Raw genomic sequence first — 18,034 nt, 5'->3', positions numbered from 1 at the left:
CGGCACCAACAGCTGGGCGCCTACGTGACGCTCTCGGCTCAATTCTGCAAACAATATAGGCTTACAACGACAACCCGATGGAATGCTCTCTACTACCCTCCGGATTACTCCTCTCCCGAGAATTCGCAACCTCGTTCGTCCTTCCTCCACCTCCGTCACAATAACCTCATCGTCGAGCGGCATTCAATCGAGTTTACCAAGGGAAAGGAGCTCCTCCTTCGGGTTCTTGGCCGGGAGTGAGAGCGTTGTGAGGGTCGCAAGTGCAAGCTTCCTTCTCGGGGACATCCGTCATGACGGAAGGAATGTGTTGTCCGCAACCCCACTGCAAACGCGACGACGAAACGAGTTAGCAAGAGAACGGAGGATTCGTGGAAACTACCTAGGGAGAGGCCCTGAGACTCGCCCATGTCTTTTTAGCGCAGCTGTACGGGGATCAACCGATGTCAGTTCACTTCTAAACTTCTATCCCACTCTGATATGTTCATTTCTATCCTCCGAAGGAGAAGGAGGCGAAAGCATGCCAAACAACGGGTCGAACGACCAAGAAGTTGAAGGAGGAAGAGGGGAGAGGGGAAATCACGAGGAAAGACTCACTCAGAGTTGGCACAGTAAGCGGGTTTGCACATCTTGAATAGCTTTGAGGTAGATTTTGCTGTTTGGGCGATGCGGGAGAAGGAAGAGGAGAGGGAACTCTCTCAGAACTTCTGAAGTTCTTTTGGCTCTCGAACCGTCTCATCATCCGACTCCTTCAGTACGAACGCGGAGAAATGGCTACCGAGCCTACTACGCAAGAAGTCATCCAAGTAGGTTCAGCTACATCTCCCGTCTTTCCCGCTCTCTTCTCCCTATGAGCTCATCGAACTTTATCTCGACCTTGTACTCCCTCTCGATCAGCGCGACTTCCCCCAATTAGACCCGGCATTAGTCTACGCCATTCTCTCCGACTTTTCCCTCCCTCTCTCTCGTCAAGATGAAGATTCGGTCAGGGAAACTTTGGAATCTCTCGCAAATTCGGCGGAAATCGAAGGAGACGCTCAAGATCGACCAGTCTCTACCAACACAGAAGAGGGAAGGAACGACGACGTGAGCGAAATGAGCAGCGCGCTCGAAGAATCGAACTTGACCGATGCTCGCGGATCGGAAAGTGATGCCATCGCTGGAATCGGCGAGGCTGGCAAGAGACGGGCAGGGCAAAGGTTCTGGGATCAGAGTGCAGCGAGTAACACGAGTGAAGAAGGAGGAGGAGGAGCTGCGGCTTCGCCAGACAACTGTTCACCTCAACCTCGCACGATCGATCCTTTCGACTTTGACCCTACGATCGATGGATTCGACGACCCTCTCGCCTTCTTGGCTTCAGTATTCCCCGACATTGATGTATCCGTTCTCGAATCGAAGATCTCGACAGCTCGTAGGCAATCGGATAGGAAAACACCCTTTCCATCTCAAGATCTCGAATCCCTCATCGAAGAACTCCTTTCCCAAGATCTTATCACTTCCCTCATCGATGACGACTCGAATGCAGCACTCCTCGCGAACCCTCCTCCCAATTTCGAAGCCGAAGCTCAAATGGTCCTCTCAAAGAATCAGAAACGTCGACTGAAACAAGAGCAGAAATCGAAAACTTCCTTCTCCCTCACGGCGAATCCTGGAATCCCTTCATCGCCGGCATATCAACAACTAGATCCCATGATCGCGGCAGCTCGAGGAGTGACGACCTCCGCTTTGTCGAAAGCGCCTTCGACTTCGAATGCCTGGGCTTCGATCTCCTCTCACGCTTCTCACCTCTCGTCCCTCCTTCATGTTCCCGCGACTCGAATTTCCTCTCTTTACTACAAAAATTCGGCCTCTCTACCACTCACCCTCGCCGTCCTCCTCAAACAACTCTCGCACGAACGACCGTTCGAAGCCATTCCTTTCTCGACCGAACTCAGCGCTCAATTTCGTCTCATCGTACCTCGCGCTACCTCGGAAGACGAGATTCAAGTACTCCTTTCGGCTACGGACGGAGACTTGAGTGACGCGATCGATCTGAAACGATTCATCTCCGACATCGAAGAGGATCAAGGCAAAGTTCTCGCTTACAACGAAATGGTCGCTCCTTTCGATCCCTCGTTGGCGCTCGCATCGGAAGGTGGACACTCTCGAAATTCTTCGGCTGGTTCAATCGAATTCTCTCTTGTCGGTACGAGCCGAAACGGAACCCCCGCTCTCGGCTCGAGGAACACCCCTTTGGCCTCTTCGACGAAACCTTACACGTCGGAGGAATGTTACGCTTTGTCGGACGAGTATCTCGAGAAGCGAAACAATGCGTTCAGAACCGCCGCGAGGTCTTTCCAGAGAGGAGGTGCTGGAGAACGAGGTGCAGCTGGCTATTGGGCCGAAGTCGGTCGGGAGCACGAGATTGAAAGGAGGAAATGGGCTGAAAGAGCCGCGAAAGCTGTTGTCACCGAGAGACGGTCAGTATTTTCATCTTTCCTTCTGTCTATTATGTATGGGGGACTGACAAGTCTCTCCCCGAACAGTGTCAAACACGACTCGAACACTGTCGATCTTCACGGTATGACTTTGGCGCATTCTCTCAAGATTGTCGACGAAAATGTAAATAGTTGGTGGGCCAACTCTCGAGATGGTGAGCTTCGCAGGTCTCTTTCGGACGTGCTGCCAGAGCTGACGATTGCTTCTTCGCTTGCAGTCATCTCCCCTGAACCTCTTCGAATCATCACGGGAATCGGTCGTCACTCTCGCAACCAGACTCCGATTCTACTTCCAGCTGTCACGAAGCACCTCGACAAGAATGGATGGAGATGGAAATACGACGACTCGCCTTACGTCGTCGGTGCGTTAGGTCCTTCGAAAGACGCTCGAGGTGCGGTAAAGGTTATCGGGGTCAAGTGAACGCCACGACGGAGCGAACGAAACTAGAGACCAGTCTTAGATAGCTCCCGGATTTGCCTCGTATAACCGGTTTTGTGCTTTTTATTTGTTGTTCAGCAATTACGCAACTTACGAAAGACCTTTGATCCCTTTTCGCGAGACTTTGAGCTTGGTGTGAGATGGGTTGTAAGCAAAAGAGTCCGATTCCAGATGATCGGCGAAGGAAAAACCTTGTTCGGTCGACGACTTGGGCGAGCGATCGATAGCGAGAAAAAGCTTTGACGTGTCGACCGTGTCGATGATGCAGTTTTCAGCGAGCAAACGAGAAAAGTTTCGTTTCTCACCGCCCTCGCTCTGGTTCTCTCTCTCTTCCTTCCTCTCTCACTACTTTATGCAATCAGCAGTCGACGCCCTCAAATCCGTCATGTCTACTTCAACTTCCTCCGACAACCAAAAGGCCCCGGCTCAATTCGAGAAGGGATGGCACCCCGATCCCGACGCAGGCAAAGAAGCTCAAGGTGGTGACGACTCCCGACCTCCCGGAAAGCAACACGTTATGCCTGGTGAGCTAGATTGTCTTTGGGGAGGTTTCCCGACAAAGTTGAATGAACGTCGCTGATGACATCTTTTGTCGTTGTTCGTCGCGCTTTATAGAAACTCCTATCGACGATATTTACGCCGATGGAACTCCCTACCGTGGGGCTGACAAACTCAAGGGAAAGGTCTGCTTGACGACCGGAGGTGACTCTGGTAAGTTCGGCCCCCTCTCATCTTGCGAGTGAGACTGACCTCATGTTCCGCATAGGTATCGGACGTGCCTTTGCTATCCTTGCGGCCATCGAAGGTGCCGAGAAGTGAGTTCTCGGAAGATCACAGCTCGTTTGAGACGATTTTTTGACCCGTCGTTTTTTAACTCATCTTTTTCCAGCGCGATCGTTTACCTCCCTCAAGAAGAAAAGGACGCCAAGGATACTCAAGCCTACATCAAGGAGAAGACCGGCAAAGAAATTCTCCTCCTCCCTTACGACATCAAGGTCGACGCGAACTGCAAGCAAGCCGTCGAGGACACCGTCGCCAAATTTGGACGTCTCGACGTCCTCTTCAACAACGCCGCCCAACAGCTACAGAACGACGACATCCTTACGCTCGACATGCAGCAAGTTCGAGATTGCTTCGCAGTAAACTATTTTGCGACCGTAGCTTTCTGTCAGGCGGCGATTCCGCATCTCAAGAAGAACAAGGGCTCTTCAATCGCTATTAACAGTTCGATCAACGCTTTTATCGGGCGACAAGATCTACTGGACTACACTTCCAGTAAGGGGGCGCTCGTGTCTTTCACTCGAGGACTTTCGAATCAAATCGTCGGCTCTACGGGAATTCGGGTGAATGCGGTCTGCCCTGGCCCGATTCTGACGCCATGTAAGTCCTCTGCTGATGTCGTCGAAGATTTAAAGCGTTTAGACGAGCAGAACTGACAAAATTTTGCTTTCTGTGATTTTCTCCCATTCCCGCGAGTTAGTGGTCACCTCGACATTCTCGAGGGAGAACATCGGACAGACGGATGGTACGCCTATCGGTCGAATTGGACAACCCATTGAAGTCGCGACCTGTGTCATCTTCCTCGTAAGAACGAGCCCGTTCTTCTCTCTTCCTGGTCCCTTTCGCTGACCCGGACTGTCTCTTCCTCTATCTCTCGCACGCGCAGGCTTCTCAAGACGCTTCTTTTGTCACTGGACAAATGATTCACTGCAATGGTGGAACTCCCTGTTAGATAGGGGAGGTGGAGAACTTCGCAGAGGGTCGGAGAAAGGTCATTGTTGTCTCATGTTGATGCAACTGAGGCTTTGTAAATAGTCTAGTACTCTCTTCAGTTACCCAGGAGTGCTTACTAAGAAAAGAGAGACGCAACGTGGTCGAACAGAGCTACGAAGCACCGGTTTTCACTTTTCGCAAGTCTGAGCGCAAACTCAGAAATGCTTCGAGGCCCGCGACGCAACGTCGACGCGCCCTCTGAACCATGAGCAGTGAGCTACAGTACTGACTGACCGGTATACGCAAAAAAGTCCGAGGGATTGAACTCGGTTAGTTCCCCTCGCGAGATTACCGGGTGAATTCGCAAACTCGTTCTTCCTTTCCTCCACCTCTCATCTCGGCTTCAAGTTCTCAACTCCAGAACCCTTCCGACACCTCTCCTCGACTCCTCCCGCCAGTTCGTTCCACGGCAACGACTCCCGCTCAACACACCCCACGTCCTGAATCTAGATCTATAAACATGACTGTCTCGCTCTCCTCGACGAAAGCTGCCAAGATTCCTCCCTACCTCCCCGATCGCAACAACTACAAAGCTACTCACCCCGGTCTCGTCCACGTAGAGTTTGGCAAAGAAGGGGAAGAGTTCAACTCTTGCTTGAAGACTGACCGAGTGAGTACTCCCTCCCCTCCATGTTCCTTCCGAGTACCCCGTCCCGCCCGAACGCTCGCAGTCTCGTTGGAGTAGCGGCGGCGAGGATGCCTCGACTCCCTTCCGCTTCCCCCACTTTACCTAAATCGATGACTGACTCCCTCTGTTGTTAGGCCTTCAAAGCAGGTGAAACACTCTGCACGATCTGCAACACCTTGTCAGGAGAAAAGGCATACTCCTCCGTACAAGTTCTACCTGATCCCGCCCTCCCTCAATCTTTCGCTCCTTCCTCCCCTTCGCTCCCTCCCACCTACTACTCGCAATCTCCCGAACCTCGCCGACACATCGAACTCAATTCCGACTTGCTCTACGTGAACCACTCCTGTGACCCGAATGTCATGTTTGACGTAAATGGTCGAGAGGCAGAAAAGGGAGAGGACGATGAAACAGGTCGATGGGAGGGTAGATGGAGGGTGAGGGCTATCAAGGATATCGCTGAAGGAGAGGTGAGTCTCTCAAGGGTCTCAGTCGCGACAGACTGCGGGAGCTGATCCAACTGATTTTGCCCAGATTCTCACTTTCGCATACTTCTCGACCGAATGGGACATGGATCAACCCTTCGCTTGCCTCTGCAACACCTCTAGGTGTCTTGGTACTATTCGAGGCGCAAAAGATATCCCTTCCGAGACACTGAACGGGTACGTTTCCCCTTTTTCGACGTCCTTTCCTCCTACGTCCTAAGGCCTGACGCTTTGCTCGCCGGTTAGATACTTTGTCAACGACCACATCAAAGCTATGAAAGCGCAGCAAAGTAGCGGCACGAAAAGCGGTCAAAAACTCGCAACGGGATCTACTAGCGTCTCTTCCCCTCCCTCGTCCGAAGCTCGATCACCTCAAGCGGTCAAAGCCTAGACAATATAATATTAAACGCATTTTTGCCATTGCAGTTCTTGTAGGGATTCGCTCGCCACGCTTGGCTTGTCACGACTCGAAGAAATAAAAACTTGTATCAACTTACAGAGGCCACTCTATCTCGTGCTGTTCGTGTGTTCGACCATGACGCGATATGGTACATCGGCGAGTGCGTCACTGGAGGTCAGAGAGTCCGTCAGAGAGCAGACCGTCGAGGATCGCAGGGAAATCTGTAACGGAAAAAATGCACACCTCGTCTTTGCCAATGACGATCTTGGATCCACCTCGGAGGTCGACCGCACACATCGCTTCTTCTCGACGATGACGATGAAGGTGAGCACGAGTGGTCTCCAAAGAGAGAAAGCCGGACAAATCAAATCTTGCGAAAGTTGTCCGCGTCGAACGAACGAAACTTTCTCGAAAATAACAAGCTCGGTAGAGTCATCGCTAGACGCTCGCCAGAGAGCTGGAATACGATCATCATATGTTAGAGAGTGCTCACCGCGAGGAAGTCATGACGCTCGAATCGCTCTCATCGCGAAAATCATTCCCATTCTCTCGCTCTGCTACGACCTCACCTTATCGCCGGCCATCCGACCAAGCATGCCGCCTCGCAAATCAACGGGCGGAAATTCCCCTGGGAAAGCTACCAAGGGAGCCGAACTAGATCAAAGTAGAGCGAGGTTTGATCTCCCACTCGAGGCGGACGACGAAAAGCTAGCTCTAGCACCGATAGATCAGAAGAAGAAGGATGCGTATCAACCTGGAGCACCTATCAAGTTCTATGTAAGCACATTCTCGTGCTCTACTGAAAGCGACCGTTGCAGAAACTGATCTCATCTCCCATCTCTCAACTCTCATCTCCAGGACGACGAGGTGAGCTCCGAGAAGACTCGTTCAATCCAGAACGAATACTGAATTAGATTGTACAGGTCAAACGAATGCATTCAGCCATCGACGAACAAGCAGAATCTGATCGTCGAACAGCTCGTCGTTCCCTCCGCCAACCTCCCCGACGTCGCAAAGGAGTAACGCTTACCGGTTTCGTCATGCGAGTTGGTCTCTTATACCTCGCCATCGCCTACTTCGTCGTGTGCCCGAACGATACTTCCCGAGAACGAGCTGTCTGTCGCAAAATCGACACTTTCTCCTCGACTCTTCGCTCCTATGAACCCTCTATTCGACCTTATTATCGCCGAGCACAGAGAAGGATTGATCCTTACGTTCGCCAAGGGAGGAGGATCGCTCAACCTTGGTTCGATCAGGCAAAACCGTACTACACTCCCGTCGAAAAGACCGTCTCTCCTCGGATCAAGCAAGTCTCCCGATTCTATTCCGAACGAATCTACCCGAAACTCGTATCGGCTGTCAAGACCGTTCGATCAAGGACGAGACCCTTCGCACTCAAGGTCGAGAGAGAATACAAGAAGACTCTCGCCCCCTCGGTCGATTGGTATTCAAAGTCACTCCGCAAATGGTACACCTCTCAAATCGAGCCCTCGACCAATCAGTTCGATCTCGCTACTCGAAGATACCTTAAAACGATTGTCGAAACCGTCTCACCTCTCTACACTCGAGGAGTTCCACTCGTCAAGCACCACTACCGCTCCCACCTCGTTCCCTTCACTCGTTCCACGTACTCGACTACTCACAGAGTCTACTTCTCTCACGTTCATCCTCAACTCGCGACCGTCTCATCCCATCTTCAAGGCTTCTACGCCTCGAAAATCTCCCCTTCGCTTCTTCGTTTCTGGAGCAAGTTCATCGCCCCTCAACTGGACAAGATTAGGGAAAGGATATTCGAGTTCAAGGCGAAAGAGGCTAGGGTTGCGGCGTTGAAACGAGTCGAAAAAGTTTCGGATGAAATCGCTCATCAGCATGGCGAAGAAGATTTCGAAGGTACGCTTTGCTCTTCTTGCTCTCTGGATCACAACTAACATGATTTCGCCATCTAGACTTCGTGAAGGAGCTACGGGACGACACCTACGTTGGAGAAACCGCCTCTCCCGTCGTGATCGAAGCCGAAGAAACCGAAGTTACCCCGCCGTCCTACTCTGCCTCCGTTCCTCCTCCGCCTCCCTCGCCCGAAGAACAAGCAGCGATTACTGCCGAGAAACGCACGGCCCTCGAACTTCTCCAGTCAACTTACGAACGAGAAATCGCTTCTCTTGGTCAAACCGAACAACGCTTGCTCATCGAACGACTTGCCGACATTCGTCAAAAAGCTCTCGACGACATCCCTTGTCGATTCGATAGCGTTCTCGAGACCCTCGACGAGGAAGGGGACAAGATGGTAGGGAAATTAGGCAAATACTTCAACAAGGTCTCGGGAGACGACAGTGCGAGCATCGAGAAGAAGGTGGATGACTCGGAGACACTGAGTTCGAAGGCTCTACGTCGGGTCGAGAAGATGAAACAAAAAGTCGATGCCGAGATCGAGCAGTACAGGCTCGATTTGGTTTCGAAGGAGGAGGCCGCTGTCGAAGAGGCAAAGAAGTCAATTACTACTCTGGTCGCGAAAGCGCAGGTGCGCCTCTATCCCTTCCTCTCATCGCCAAGAGTTAAGCTGACTCGAGACTTTTTCTGGTCGAACAGGAGGAACTCGGATTCGGTTGGACTTGGTTAGACGATGTTACGCACAAGGATTGGCAGAGGTATCACGGTCTACGTAAGGCGGAGGAGAACCTTCACACGAGCTTCTCGAATCTTCAAACCGGCGACATTCGTGACTCGACCCTTTCCACTCTCGATCCGAACACTCTCCTCGACAAATACGCCAAACAATCTGACGCTCTCGTCTCGGCGTTTACCTCAATCCTCGACAAGATCAAGATTAAAGGACAGCGGGAGATCAAGGGCGAATGGACTGGAGTCGCGAACGAGGCACAAAAAGCCTACGAGGTCGTCGGAGACAAGGTCGCGAACGTCGTCGATCACGTCAAGGACCAAGCAGCTTCAGCTATCGGAGTTGAACATGAAACGACGCCCACGAATATCCGACAATCGATGGCTTCTCTCGCATCTGCCGCTCAATCTTCCGCCAGTTCCCTCGTTAACGCTCTCCCTACCGTCAAGACTCCTCACTCGGCTTCAAATCTCCGACAATCCGCTGGATACGTCGTCAACGAGGTCCAGTATCGCGCCGCCGAGGCAATCGCTCGCGCATCCCAAGATGGACTTCGAGCTGTCGGAATCGAACCTTCACCGACCGATCTTCAACAATCGGCCACGAGTCTCGTCGGTTTCGTATCTAGCGCCCTTTCGAGTGTCGGCGATGTGGCTTCTTCCCTCGCTCAACCTCATACCGACTTTTCGAAGACGGTCTCGAAAGCCTTACCTACGGTCAGAGGAGGAGGAGGAGGAGGAGAAAGGATCAAAGCATCTCTCGACTCGCTCGCTCGTTCGGCTTCTTCAGCTCTTCATGACGCAACGAGAACGACGGCCGAAGGAATCGTGGAGACCGCTTCGTCGCTAGTCGAAGTCGCGAGAAACTCGCTCAATTCATTCGCCTCGCCTCATCCATCGTACTCGAAATCGACAGCAGCGGCATCAGTCAAAAGTATCGTCGACGAAGTAACCGGGTCTCTTGCGAGCGCGACGGTTAAGGTGAAGAGCGTCGCTCACGAAGCAACGGGAGGAATCAAAACTGCTCTTCACGTCGAGCTGTAAGGACTCGACTCCGACCTCTGAACCATTCATTCCTCCTCACTCGACATCACCTTCTCCTTCCGTTCGCCCTTCGCCCGACCCATATCCCCCTCTCCGTCATTCATCATCTCGAAACCCTTTAGAAAAAACCTCGCAAGTGTGTCTCGGAGCTCCATCACCGAAACGAGTTCTCCGAAACTGCATTCGCTTCCTCGCCTACAACTCGTCTGTCTCCTCTACAGTACCGACTTGACTGTCGAGTACGAGTTAACCTCAAAAGTCGCCGTCATCGTTTTCTCACCTTCCTTCTCGACGTTCTCTCCTCCTTCCTTTTTGGCTTTCGTTTCCCATCAGTTTTTTTCCCACTGCCTGTATACCCCCTCTTCGACCTTCTATTCTGTGTTCTTTGCCTTCTATACCCCCTTTTGTGTGCTGGTTTGGAATCACCCTTTCGACCTTTTTTTCATTAATAATAGCTGCTTAATGAATTTAATGTAACCTGACGATTAAACTTCGGACAGAAAGAAAGTCGAATGGTTTATCCGTGACCAACCCAGCTACGGTACAGTGCAATGCAGCGTAACCGGTGCGAAGGGAGGATGAGGCCAGCTGTGACAACCCAAAAGAGGGAAAATTATTTCGCTCGAAAGAAGAGATTCCGCGCTAGTGACTTCCTTTCACCCCCCCCGCTCTCGAGTGTACGACACATCCAAACGAGTCTAAGGATCAATCTTTTTCTCACGACATCAGGAACGGGGGAAACAACCTCTACCCGTGTTCCCATCGCTCTCGCCTTGTCTCCCCCACCAGCCTTCCGCGCAAAACGTTCTTCAATCTCGACACCTTTCGGACTCTATTCTCGGTAACTTACAGTAGCGCGAGACTTCGGCCAGATACACAAAGTTGCGCCATCGATTGACTCTAGCCTAGCACGTGAGTGACTTCTCTCTCTCTCTCTGAGTTCCCTCGCACACCAGTTCCGGATCGTTCCTTTCCCTCCCCTCTTCCTCCTTTGCCGACTCAACATCCGACTCGACCTTCTGAGTGCAGCTTTCAAGATCTGACACTGTCTCGTTCCACCTTCAATGACCAGCGTCGCCGAGTCTATTCATCTATTCGATTTCTCCGCTTCAAACAATCATTTCCTCCACTTTACCTCGTCTTCCGACTCTCCCTTACTGCACATGACCGACACCTTTGCGTACCATCCTCCTGGGTTGTCACCCGCTCGCTACCCTCCGACAGTTTCGAATCAATCTTCGACTTCTTCTACCCCTCATCCTCAAACTCACAGCCCTCTCTTCTCTCACTCTCGACCCTCATCTTCAGCGGGACCGTACGGTCTAGCCTCTCTTCAAGAACACCCGAATGACCACGAGGGAGACGGAGGACAGGATAGACCAAAGTTAGTTGGGTTTGAGCAACTCGCGGGAGAATCGGATGCCTCAGGTGGGCTAGACGATTCAGCGAGGAGGAGCACGAGTAGTCACGGAGGAGGAGGAGGAATCGTGAATTATGGGGGAGTAAATCCATCGCCCGCCTTTCACAACCCGTTTCAACGACCACTCTCGCCAACTTCGCAGAATCCCTCTTCCGCCACTTTCCCGTCTCATCCCTCGACGTTCCCCGTCGTTCCTCCTTCAGCCCATCATGCATTCTTCAATCCCCTTCCTACAGTCAACACCCGAAACACTCGTCCGATGACAGCTCCGTCAGGTCCAGGATATTTCCACAATTCGGCGGGTTACTCGGCTGCTCCTTCCGCATTCTACGCCCCTCAGCAACAAGCTTCGACGATCTACGATTCGCTGCACCACAGTCCGAATTTCCAGTATCACTACGACCCTCATACCGCCTCCGGTTCACAATTCCGCCCTGGAACAGCCGGAGAGGCTTCGTCGTTCGCGAGTGTCGATGGAGGAAGTCCTAGCAGTTCTACTCCATTCTTCTACGCCCCTCCCCCCGCAAGCACTTCGGCCGCGACGATCGGTCCTACTCAATTGATCGGAGCTGGAGCGATTCGAACGAATTCGGGAACTCAGTATTACCCAGCGGGAGCGATTCTCGACCCTTCCACTTCTCCAGGGCAGTCGGGCGCGATACCGGATTCGTTACATCGACCGAATACCGGAGACTCCTCTGTCGGACCGTTAGGGCTGAACTCGAACTCGACTCGACGAAGATCTTCGACCGGTTCGGGCAAAACTTACAACTTTGTACAACAAGCTGGTCAAACGACGAAACGACCGCGGCGGAGGTTTGACGAGATTGAGCGATTGTACAACTGCGATTATCCGGGATGTACGAAATCTTACGGAACTCTCAATCACCTCAACTCGCACAAGACGATGCAAAAACATGGTCCGAAATCGACCCCTGCTCGTGAGTTTTCTTCCCGATTTGACAGTGCCAATGCTCTTAGCTGACAATCTTTACGACGTTTGTAGAATTCAAGGAGATGAGGAAAGCATGGCGAGAGAGGAAAAAGGCCGAAGCGGCTGCAGCGGCGAAAGCTCGAGCTTCCGAACCTCCGAATCCAGCGAATCTCCCAACAACGACAGATCCGCTCGGTGGTGGTGCCGTACCGGGTTCAAGCAATTCCGATCGACCTAGACCGTCTACGAGCGCGGGCGAATACAGTTTCATCATGCCGGCTCCATTCGTCGTCCCGCCGTCATTTGGAGGAGCTCCTACGTCTCACTCCGGTCCAATTCCGACTGCACTCTCATCACACCCTTACGGCGCTCCCGATAACAATCCTTATCAAACTCATTTCCCTTCTCCGCTTCACAACGCTTTCACCGATCCTTACTCGACTCGCCCAGTTACGGCACCTTCTCACTTCTTTCCCCCCGTATTCGGTCAACCTCTCAACTCTGCTCCATTGAACGGCACAGGAGGAGGAGGAACAGGGATCGGACTCGGTTCTCCTCATACTTTCCACTCTCCTACTTTCAACTATCCTCAATCTTCACCTCGCTTCAACGGAGGAGGCGGAGGTCACGATCGAAGGTTCTCTCTTCCCGCTCCGACCCTTCAAAACTCCTTCCCGTCGCCAGAGTCCAAAATCCTCATGCCTCAACCAGTTCTCGGATACAATCCTTCCGCCCTCCTCAATGGATCGACTGGTTCTAACCCGCTCGGTTTCGGACTCGGACTCAACAACGGCAAATTGTCAAGTCATGGTGGAGCCGCCGAAGATGGAACGTTCGGAGCGATCAAGGAGGACGTTGAAGGGGAAGATCATCACTCGTCAAATCTCGACGACAAACAGCCGCATCTCTAGGATACCTTCATCTGTCTCGCATCTCGCATACTCCTGTTTTCCCATTCGTCATCGCATTACATTCTTTCTCTCTACGCACTCGATCGAAATCGACCAGAGCTCATACGTTGAAACGAAAACTTGTTTCCATTACTCATATCTTTTTCTCCTCTCTCGCTAGTCTCATACTCTCCTTGTATACTGCAGGACCTGCACTCTTCGTTCGGCCTTTCTACTCTCACTCTAGTTGTAGATTCATACTTCCATCCCTTCATTGTCGAATCGATCAATACTGTTTTTTCCGAGAATGCAAAATCGCTTTACGCTTTTTCCAGTGTCTTGCCCCGAAGAGTTGAATCTTGGAGTCAACGACTTGACTATTCACGTCTGACTGCGAGAGAGCGCAAAATAATGTAGAGCTGAGTTCGGCGAAAGTTGAGGGACTTTTTTCTCGTTTGCATACCAACAACTCGACATGTCGGATTCGACCGCACCTCGCGGGAGAGGTAGAGGACGAGGAAGGCGTGTGATCGGAGGCGTAGCTCTCACGACGACTAGCAACTCCCCTTCTCCGGCACCTTCGAACGGAACTGTCGAACCTACGAGTCGTTCTCGAACCACGACCGCCTCGGCAACTCCAGCTCCAGTAGATCAAGACCAAGATGTCGCTATGCAAGACGCACCTGAACAGCCTCGACCGGTTCAACGCTCGTCGAGTATTCGAAGAGTTCCTTCTGTCGGAGTCGCGAGCTCGAGGGCGCCCAGTATCGGCAGAGAGAGACAAGTAGGTGGATTACTAGGGAGTCAGAGTCAGTTCAAGGGAGCAAGTGGATCGGGATCAGCACCGGGAGGAAAACCGAAATTTCGACCAAACGTAGCTGCTGCTGCCGCGCGAAAGAAGGAGAAAGAACAGCAGTACAGTGACGATGAAGAGTGAGTCGAAGCCTCCCTTCAGCTATCTAGAATTCACAGCTAACAAGTCGCGGAACTTTTGAATCGAAAACTTTCTGTAGCGATGTCAAAATGGTGAGCTTTTCTTGCTTGATTCGCTGTCGGAGAGTCTGTCGTGCTGATCCATCCGAATCATACAATAGGAAGACGATGCGGCATGGAAGAAACGAGGTCCTCGACCAGCTCGAACTCGACAAGAACTTGAAATGACTGCGAGTGGACCGATGGCTCAAGGACCTGGAGGTGCTCGTACGCTTTGTCTCTCTTTCTAAACTTTATCCTAAGCTGGAGCTGACCTCTTTCCGTTTTGCCTTCAGCGCGAACTTGGGGAGCTCGACCTGCGACAGCGTCTGGAGCCGCAGTCATGGCCGCTTCTCGGGAAGGAACTCTCAACGCTCAATTAAACCAAGACGAAGATGCTTCGGACCTCGAAGGCGGAGACGATTCGGATGGAGGAGCAGAAAGGAGAATGAAAATTCGAGCGACGGATCTGAACGATATCGGGTTGAGCGACGGAGCGAGCGACGACGGGGAAGGTCGAGGCGTACCTCCTTTGGTACTACCGAGGGATCCGAAAGTGTTGAGGACAAAGATTAGGCGTTTGCAGGAGAGGAAAACGGAACGGCTCAAGAAAGAAGGTGAGTGGGCGATTCGGTTCTTTCTCGGTGCGTTGTCGAGTCCGAGAAACGCTGACACGTTGTCGATTGTACTACCTCGCGGCAATACAGCTCTCAAAGCTTCGTCGAACGGAGATCAAGCTCAGGTCAAAGCGGAACCGAGGGACGACTCGATGTCTATCGAGGGAACTCCGAATGCGACGCCCGGACCCAGTGAAGCGAGATCAGTCGCGACGTTCGATTCGAAAGAGAGCACGTTCGCAGGATTCGATGCGGACGAGAAGGAAGCGAAGGATCTGAAGGACCTTGAGGAAGAAGAGAAGAAGGAGATCAATCTGAGTGAGGCGTTTGATCTCAAGGTATGCCAAGCCCTCTCCTTACCTTCTGCGTCCTTCTGGATGCTCACATCTTTCCCGCTCGCAAAAGGACACGAACCGACTCGACCTGTACATGTTCCAGTTCCCTCGAAAGTTCCCGGCTTTCGTTCCGAAGCAAGCTGCGCCTCCCGACGAACTCAAGGATGAGGAAGCTGACGGAAACTCCGACTCGGACAAGAGGAAGAAGAAGACTAAGGAGAAGGCAATCAAAGCCGAAACCGACGACGCTGCTGGAGGAGGATCCCAGACCGCGACGGCGGCAGTACGAAAACCCGTTCCTCCCGATTGGGGTCGCAGTGGAACTCGAGTGCAGAAGGCGGCTAGGTGGAGCGAGGAAGCGGGAAAGATTGGGAAATTGAGGGTACACAAGAGTGGGAAAGTTACGTTGAAACTGCACGGCGATCTCAAGTACGAAGTTCTGCCGGCTGCGCAACCTTCGTTCTTACAAGAGATCGCAGTGTTGGATCATCCTATGAGGGTTAAGAAGAAGGAGGACGAGACGGACGGGAAGGGGAAGAGCAAGGGGAAGGCTTTCAAAAAGAAGAAATCGAAGAAGGCGAAAGCGGGTTCTTCCGACGACGACGACGATTCCTCCGACAGTTCAGGATCCGACTCGAACGAAAGCGGTAGCGAGTCTGACGATGACCAACCTCGATGGAACAAGAAGGATCCACCTCCCGAATCACTCGTTTGTATCGGTCAAACCTCGAAGAAGTTTATCGTCGTACCGGAGATCACGGATCTGCTGAAAAAGGTCGCGATGCAGGAAGATGCAGAGAAGAAAGCAGAAAGGCAGGCGAAGGGGATCAAGCCCAAAGCGGGAGTGAAGAAGGAGAAGTAGGTCGTGACTAGCTCGCAACTCGATTCGTTTGTACTCCCTTTGCAATATCGCACTTCAGCTCGTTCTCACACTCGATCTCGAGATTCGAAAGGAGAGTTGCAGAGAGAATCGAAAACCATGCGCGAGAAGTACAACTAGAGTGAGCACAACTGTACAAACTAAAATCGGAGGAGAGACACGAGATCGAGGAAGAGGTAGAAGACAGAATTCAGAGGTAGTAAGCGGCTCGGCCTGCGTCGACACCGTACTCCTTCAGCGCGGCCGATAGATCGTCCATTGTCAATACCGTTCGTTGTCGACCCTGTCGTTGCAAATCCGTCAGTCTCGTCAAGAACTACCTTGCAACATTTCAGAGCGAAGAAGAGGCCCTTCGACACTCACCTTGGCTGTAGTTGTATTCGAGGCTGTGGCAGAGTTCTTCGTGCTGTTGCCTCCAGTTCTCGCTCGAGCGTGCTGGAACGCATCTTGCGAGATTGAGGCGATGAACTTTTGTGCTGCGAGTGCTAGTAGTCGTTTACTGTTCGCAGGAAGGACAGAGTGAGCGATCAAGCAGAATCGCGAGAGGAAGAGGGAAAGGAGAAACGAACACTCTGACATCGTTCGTATCGAAACCGGATCGCTGCAAGTAATAGTCTGTCACTTCATCAGGAATCTGCATCGACAAGAGGGTCAGATGAGATCCGAGGGAGCCGAAGAGTGGGAGAGAGAAACTGACGACGGGTTTGTACTCGTCCATCTGTTCCAACAGTTGAGCGAGTTCGATGTCTCGCTGATCTTGTTCTGTTTCCTTCTTCGACTTGGGTGGATCCATAGCAGCTGAGGATGAGCCGGGGAACGCGGTTGGTTGAGATGAAGTTGCAGTCGAAGTCGATCGTTGCAACTGACTCGTCGAGGCGACTGGTTGTTGGGGTAGGTGTAAATCTTGAGGGTTCATCGCGTCTAGAGAGCTGAATAGAGATGGGATGAGGCGAGGTAGATCGGGAGAGATTCCCTCGCCGGCGATTCCTCCTCTCTCTCTTTTCTTCACCTTCGCGTCAACCCCTCAACTTCGACTCAGTAGAAAGTAAGCCCAAGTCGTCCATATACCTACCACTATCCCTCCAGTCTGCCTCCATTCCACCCGGCGCCCTCGTCCGCCCCGACTTCGGTTTTTTCACTTCATCGGAAAAACGCCCTCTCGCCCGCCTCATCCGTTGTAACCAGTATAGAAGTCGTCCGAGTTGCCAAGAGGGCATACGTGACGAAGTCGGAGGTATCAGGAGGAGAGCAGAGGCGGAATCGACGAGGAATGCAGGATGAATTTACGGGAACTACACCATCCTGCTTTGCAGCCATACTGACTCAAGCTTCCCTATCTTCATTGCTTGTAGTGGCCCCCGCTACCCAAAAGAAGGTCAAAAAGTCGGCTGACAACATCAACTCGAAGCTCGCGCTCGTCATCAAGTCGGGTAAATACGCTTTGGGATACAAGTCGACCCTCAAGGCCATGCGCGCTGGAAAGTCCAAGCTCGTCCTCATCTCCGGAAACACTCCCCCTCTCCGTCGTTCCGAGCTCGAGTACTACGGTGAGTTATCTCCCATTTGGAGATTTTCTCGCAATCTAGAAACTGATCGAGTTCTTCTTGCCCGCCGCTCCAGCCATGCTTTCCAAGACCCCCGTTCACCTTTACCAAGGATCGAACGTCGCTCTCGGAACTGCTGCCGGTAAGTCATCTGCAACTTATCTCCAAACGAGCGAAAATGAAAACTGACATTCTTTTCTCCTTCCCTTCAGGTAAACTTTTCCGTGTCGGTGTCCTCAGTATCCAAGATGCTGGTGACTCTGACCTCCTCTCCGTCACCAACTAAGCGGAGTGCGAGATCGAGTCGGGAAGAAGAAAGGGGTTATAAAACATGCAAAAAACCTGGGTCAAGGGAATTCAAGGGGAGAGGTGGACGGCTTAATTGAAATGGTTACACACCCCTTGGGACTTTGTTCCCCCAACCTCTGAGAAGGGCTTCAAGCCTGGAGAGATTGTGTTTGGTTTCGTGCTGGGTCTGTTCCCTTTTCGCTCCTGTATGCTTTTTTCACAGTTTTCTCGTTCTTTTCCTTCGAGGATTGCGCTGCACGACATCGCCGTCGCTTTTTCGAGGTTGGTTCAGCAAGTC

At 52.2% G+C, this 18,034-nt stretch overlaps 8 protein-coding genes across 8 annotated transcripts; 7 read left to right on the top strand and 1 right to left on the bottom strand.

Moving 5' to 3' along the window:
• Nucleotides 1–767: 767 nt before the first annotated feature.
• On the top strand, nucleotides 768–2,895 carry JCM6883_001240 (uncharacterized protein; the record flags this gene model as incomplete). The annotated part of the gene is made up of 4 exons (XM_076632825.1): nucleotides 768–803; nucleotides 895–2,456; nucleotides 2,523–2,629; nucleotides 2,693–2,895. 4 exons carry the CDS (start codon nucleotides 768–770, stop codon nucleotides 2,893–2,895), a joined length of 1,908 nt encoding a protein of 635 aa, XP_076487271.1.
• Nucleotides 2,896–3,265: 370 nt separating this feature from the next.
• JCM6883_001239 (uncharacterized protein) lies at nucleotides 3,266–4,645 on the top strand (the record flags this gene model as incomplete). The annotated part of the gene is made up of 6 exons (XM_076632824.1): nucleotides 3,266–3,437; nucleotides 3,529–3,624; nucleotides 3,680–3,728; nucleotides 3,803–4,293; nucleotides 4,394–4,497; nucleotides 4,580–4,645. 6 exons carry the CDS (start codon nucleotides 3,266–3,268, stop codon nucleotides 4,643–4,645), a joined length of 978 nt encoding a protein of 325 aa, XP_076487270.1.
• A 501-nt stretch (nucleotides 4,646–5,146) lies between these two features.
• On the top strand, nucleotides 5,147–6,187 carry JCM6883_001238 (uncharacterized protein; the record flags this gene model as incomplete). The annotated part of the gene is made up of 4 exons (XM_076632823.1): nucleotides 5,147–5,296; nucleotides 5,449–5,781; nucleotides 5,846–5,973; nucleotides 6,043–6,187. 4 exons carry the CDS (start codon nucleotides 5,147–5,149, stop codon nucleotides 6,185–6,187), a joined length of 756 nt encoding a protein of 251 aa, XP_076487269.1.
• A 603-nt stretch (nucleotides 6,188–6,790) lies between these two features.
• Nucleotides 6,791–9,856, top strand: JCM6883_001237 (uncharacterized protein; the record flags this gene model as incomplete). Its single annotated transcript, XM_076632822.1, has 5 exons — nucleotides 6,791–6,973; nucleotides 7,055–7,063; nucleotides 7,120–8,086; nucleotides 8,143–8,714; nucleotides 8,783–9,856. 5 exons carry the CDS (start codon nucleotides 6,791–6,793, stop codon nucleotides 9,854–9,856), a joined length of 2,805 nt encoding a protein of 934 aa, XP_076487268.1.
• Nucleotides 9,857–11,019: 1,163 nt separating this feature from the next.
• JCM6883_001236 (uncharacterized protein) lies at nucleotides 11,020–13,121 on the top strand (the record flags this gene model as incomplete). The annotated part of the gene is made up of 2 exons (XM_076632821.1): nucleotides 11,020–12,217; nucleotides 12,283–13,121. The coding sequence occupies 2 exons, from the start codon at nucleotides 11,020–11,022 to the stop codon at nucleotides 13,119–13,121; spliced, it is 2,037 nt and encodes a 678-aa protein (XP_076487267.1).
• A 454-nt stretch (nucleotides 13,122–13,575) lies between these two features.
• Nucleotides 13,576–15,886, top strand: JCM6883_001235 (DNA-directed RNA polymerase III subunit RPC4; the record flags this gene model as incomplete). Its single annotated transcript, XM_076632820.1, has 6 exons — nucleotides 13,576–14,033; nucleotides 14,114–14,126; nucleotides 14,195–14,300; nucleotides 14,369–14,689; nucleotides 14,780–15,027; nucleotides 15,095–15,886. 6 exons carry the CDS (start codon nucleotides 13,576–13,578, stop codon nucleotides 15,884–15,886), a joined length of 1,938 nt encoding a protein of 645 aa, XP_076487266.1.
• A 208-nt stretch (nucleotides 15,887–16,094) lies between these two features.
• TAF10 (Taf10p) lies at nucleotides 16,095–16,820 on the bottom strand (the record flags this gene model as incomplete). Its single annotated transcript, XM_076632819.1, has 4 exons — nucleotides 16,095–16,187; nucleotides 16,268–16,403; nucleotides 16,474–16,538; nucleotides 16,602–16,820. 4 exons carry the CDS (start codon nucleotides 16,818–16,820, stop codon nucleotides 16,095–16,097), a joined length of 513 nt encoding a protein of 170 aa, XP_076487265.1.
• A 354-nt stretch (nucleotides 16,821–17,174) lies between these two features.
• On the top strand, nucleotides 17,175–17,734 carry RPL30 (60S ribosomal protein eL30 RPL30; the record flags this gene model as incomplete). Its single annotated transcript, XM_076632818.1, has 3 exons — nucleotides 17,175–17,451; nucleotides 17,525–17,590; nucleotides 17,661–17,734. The coding sequence occupies 3 exons, from the start codon at nucleotides 17,175–17,177 to the stop codon at nucleotides 17,732–17,734; spliced, it is 417 nt and encodes a 138-aa protein (XP_076487264.1).
• Between the last annotated feature and the right edge of the window lie 300 nt (nucleotides 17,735–18,034).

This window comes from Sporobolomyces salmoneus, assembly GCF_050403485.1.
Source record: "Sporobolomyces salmoneus JCM6883 DNA, S_salmoneus_JCM6883_v1_ctg30, whole genome shotgun sequence".
NCBI lineage: Eukaryota > Fungi > Basidiomycota > Microbotryomycetes > Sporidiobolales > Sporidiobolaceae > Sporobolomyces > Sporobolomyces salmoneus.
This window is presented reverse-complemented; position numbering and strand designations above follow the sequence as displayed.